The following is a 3,192-nucleotide window of genomic DNA, read 5'->3' on the forward strand; positions in this document are numbered from 1 at the left end:
CGACGCCGGTCCGAGCCCAACAGGGCACCGCCGCGACTCAACAAGCGGCGCTTCCCGGGGCTGCGGCTCTTTGGGCACAGGAAAGCCGTCACCAAGTCGGGCCTTCCCCACCTGGCCCCACCGCCTCCTGCTTCTGGGGCCCCCTGCATCGCCTCAGAGAGGCAGATCCGGAGCACAGTGGACTGGAGTGAGTCAGCGACGTATGGGGAGCACACCTGGTACGAGACCAACGTGTCGGGGGACTTCTGCTATGTTGGGGAGCAGTACTGGGTAGCCAAGATGCTGCAGCAGTCAGTGTCCCGGAGAAAGTGTGCGGCCTGCAAGATTGTGGTGCACACCCACTGCATCGAGCAACTGGAGAAGATAAATTTCCGCTGTAAGCCATCCTTCCGTGAATCAGGCTCCAGGAATGACCGTGAGCCAACCTTTTGTACGGCACCTCTGGGTACACAGGCGACGCCAGGACGGCAAATGTCGGCACTGTGGGAAGGGCTTCCAGCAGAAGTTCACCTTCCACAGCAAGGAGATCGTGGCCATCAGCTGTTCCTGGTGCAAACAACCATACCACAGCAAGGTGTCCTGCTTCATGCTGCAGCAGATCGAGGAGCCGTGCTCCCTGGGGGTCCACGCAACCGTGGTCATCCTGCCCACCCGGATCCTCCTTGCCCGGAGGCCCCAGAACACCCTCAAAGCAAGCAAGAAGAAAAAGAGAGCGTCCTTCAAGAGGAAATCTAGCAAGAAAGGGCCCGAGGAGGGCCGCAGGAGACCCTTCATCATCAGGCCCACCCCATCCCCCCTCACGAAGCCCCTGCTGGTGTTTGTGAACCCCAAGAGTGGGGGCAACCAGGGCGCCAAGATCATCCAGTCCTTCCTCTGGTATCTCAATCCCCGACAAGTCTTTGACCTGAGCCAGGGAGGGCCCAAGGAGGCACTGGAGATGTACCGCAAAGTGCACAACATGTGGATCCTGACATGCGGGGGCGACGGCACGGTCGGCTGGATTCTCTCCACCCTGGATCAGCTGCGCTTAAAACCACCACCCCCTGTTGCCATCTTGCCCCTGAGTACTGGCTACGACCTGGCCCGCACCCTCAACTGGAGCGGGGGCTACACAGACGAGCCTGTGTCCAAGATCCTCTCCCACGTGGAGGAGGGGAACGTGGTGCAGCTGGACCACTGGGACCTCCACGCCGAGCCCAACCCTGATGCAGGGTCCGAGGAGCGAGACGAGGGTGCCACCGACCGGTTGCCCCTGGATGTCTTCAACAACTACTTCAGCCTGGGCTTTGATGCCCACGTGACCCAGGAGTTTCATGAGTCTCAAGAGGCCAACCCAGAGAAATTCAACAACCGCTTTCGGAATAAGATGTTCTATGCCGGGACAGCCTTCTCCGACTTCCTGATGGGCAGCTCCAAGGACTTGGCCAAGCACATCTGAGTGGTGTGTGATGGAACAGACCTGACCCCCAAGATTCAGGACCTGAAACCCCAGTGCATCGTTTTCCTGAACATCCCCAGGTACTGCGCGGGCACCATGTCCTGGGGCCACCCTGGGGAGCACCACGACTTTGAGCCCCAGCGGCACGACGACGGCTACCTCGAGGTCATTGGCTTCACCATGACGTCCTTGGCTGCGCTGCAGGTGGGCGGGCACGGTGAGCGGCTGACGCAGTGCCGTGAGGTGGTGCTTTCCACGTCCAAGGCCATACCAGTGCAGGTGGACGGCGAGCCCTGCAAGCTCGCAGCCTCACACAGTCGCATTGCTCTGCAACCAGGCCACCATGGTGCAGAAGGCCAAGCGGCGGAGCACTGCCCCCCTGCACAGCGACCAGCAGCCAGTGCCCGAGCAGCTGCGGGTCCAGGTGAGCAGAGTGAGCATGCACGACTACGAGGCCCTGCATTATGACAAGGAGCAACTCGAGGCTTCTGTGCCACTGGGCACTGTGGTGGTCCCAGGAGACAGTGACTTAGAGCTCTGCCGTGCCCACATCGAGAGGCTCCAGCAGGAGCCTGATGGTGCTGAAGCTAAGTCCCCAGCGTGCCAGAGACTGTGCCCTAAGTGGTGATTCTAGATGCCACCACCGCCAGCCGCTTCTACAGGATCGACTGGCCCAGGAGCACCTCAACTATGTGACTGAGATCGCACAGGCCGAGATTTACATCCTAGACCCTGAGCTGCTGAGGGCATTGACCCGGCCTGACCTCCCGACCCCTATATCCCCTCTCCCCACCTCACCCTGCTCACCCACACCCCAGTCTCTGCAAGGAGATGCTGCACCCACCCAAAGTGACGAGCTGATCAAGGCTCCCAAGAGGAATGACTTCTGTAAACTCCAGAGGCTGCATCGAGCAGGGGGCGTCCTCATGCACCGCGATGAGCAGAGCCGCACGCTCCTGCACCAAGCCGTCAGCACCGGCAGCAAGGAGGTGGTCCGCTACCTGCTGGACCACGCCCCCTCGGAGATCCTCGATGCCGTGGAAGAAAATGGGGAGACCTGTCTGCACCAGGCGGCCCGGCCCTGGGCCAGCGCACAATCTGCCACTACATCGTGGAGGCCGGGGCCTCGCTCATGAAGACAGACCAGCAGGGCGACACGCCCCGGCAGAAGGCCGAGAAGGCTCAGGACACCGAGCTGGCCACCTACTTGGAGAACCGGCTGCATTACCAGATGATCCAGCGGGAGGAGACAGCTGTGTAGGGCAGCAGGAGGGAAGTTACTATAAAAGGTACTTCAGGAATTCTACAGTTAGAAACTTATCCTAATGTGGAATCAGAATTTGGGCAACTCATTCATGGCCACACTCAGGCAGACGGGGGATCAAGTCTCACAGGCATGACCACCCCCATGTCTGCAGCTCTCCAGAAAGTATTTCTCTGAGAATTGCATCATTATAAAAACGTTTTGCATGGGAAGGGGAAGAAGAGAGCTTACAGAAGACGAAGTAACCATGTGGCTGAAAGCTAGGAACACTGGACGAGAGTCAGCAAATAGATATTGCACTCTGGCAAAATGCCAGGACTGAAAAAATTCAGTTATCTAATTTTTACTGTCCCAGCTATCCTGTGCCAAAGCATAACGCATACACAGGCTCAAGTCCCAACCACAGAAACTTTGATATGCTGATAAGCACAGTTGCGTAAGGCTGATAATGTTTTTGGAGAATTAAAGGAAGGTGGCAGAAAAGTATGAG

General features: G+C 58.4%; 1 protein-coding gene across 1 annotated transcript; it reads left to right on the forward strand.

The window, feature by feature from the left end:
• LOC103259561 (diacylglycerol kinase zeta-like) lies at positions 1-2,699 on the forward strand (the record flags this gene model as incomplete). Its single annotated transcript, XM_008057221.2, is given in 6 exon segments — positions 1-420; positions 422-1,767; positions 1,769-2,061; positions 2,064-2,105; positions 2,108-2,514; positions 2,517-2,699. Coding segments are annotated over 6 exon segments (2,691 nt in total), but the record flags the coding sequence as incomplete, so codon positions are not given.
• Positions 2,700-3,192: the final 493 nt, after the last annotated feature.

The sequence above is a fragment of the Carlito syrichta genome, unplaced genomic scaffold (genome assembly GCF_000164805.1).
Source record: "Carlito syrichta isolate Samal-C Ts95f unplaced genomic scaffold, Tarsius_syrichta-2.0.1 Scaffold302882, whole genome shotgun sequence".
In the NCBI taxonomy this organism is placed as follows: Eukaryota; Metazoa; Chordata; class Mammalia; order Primates; family Tarsiidae; genus Carlito; species Carlito syrichta.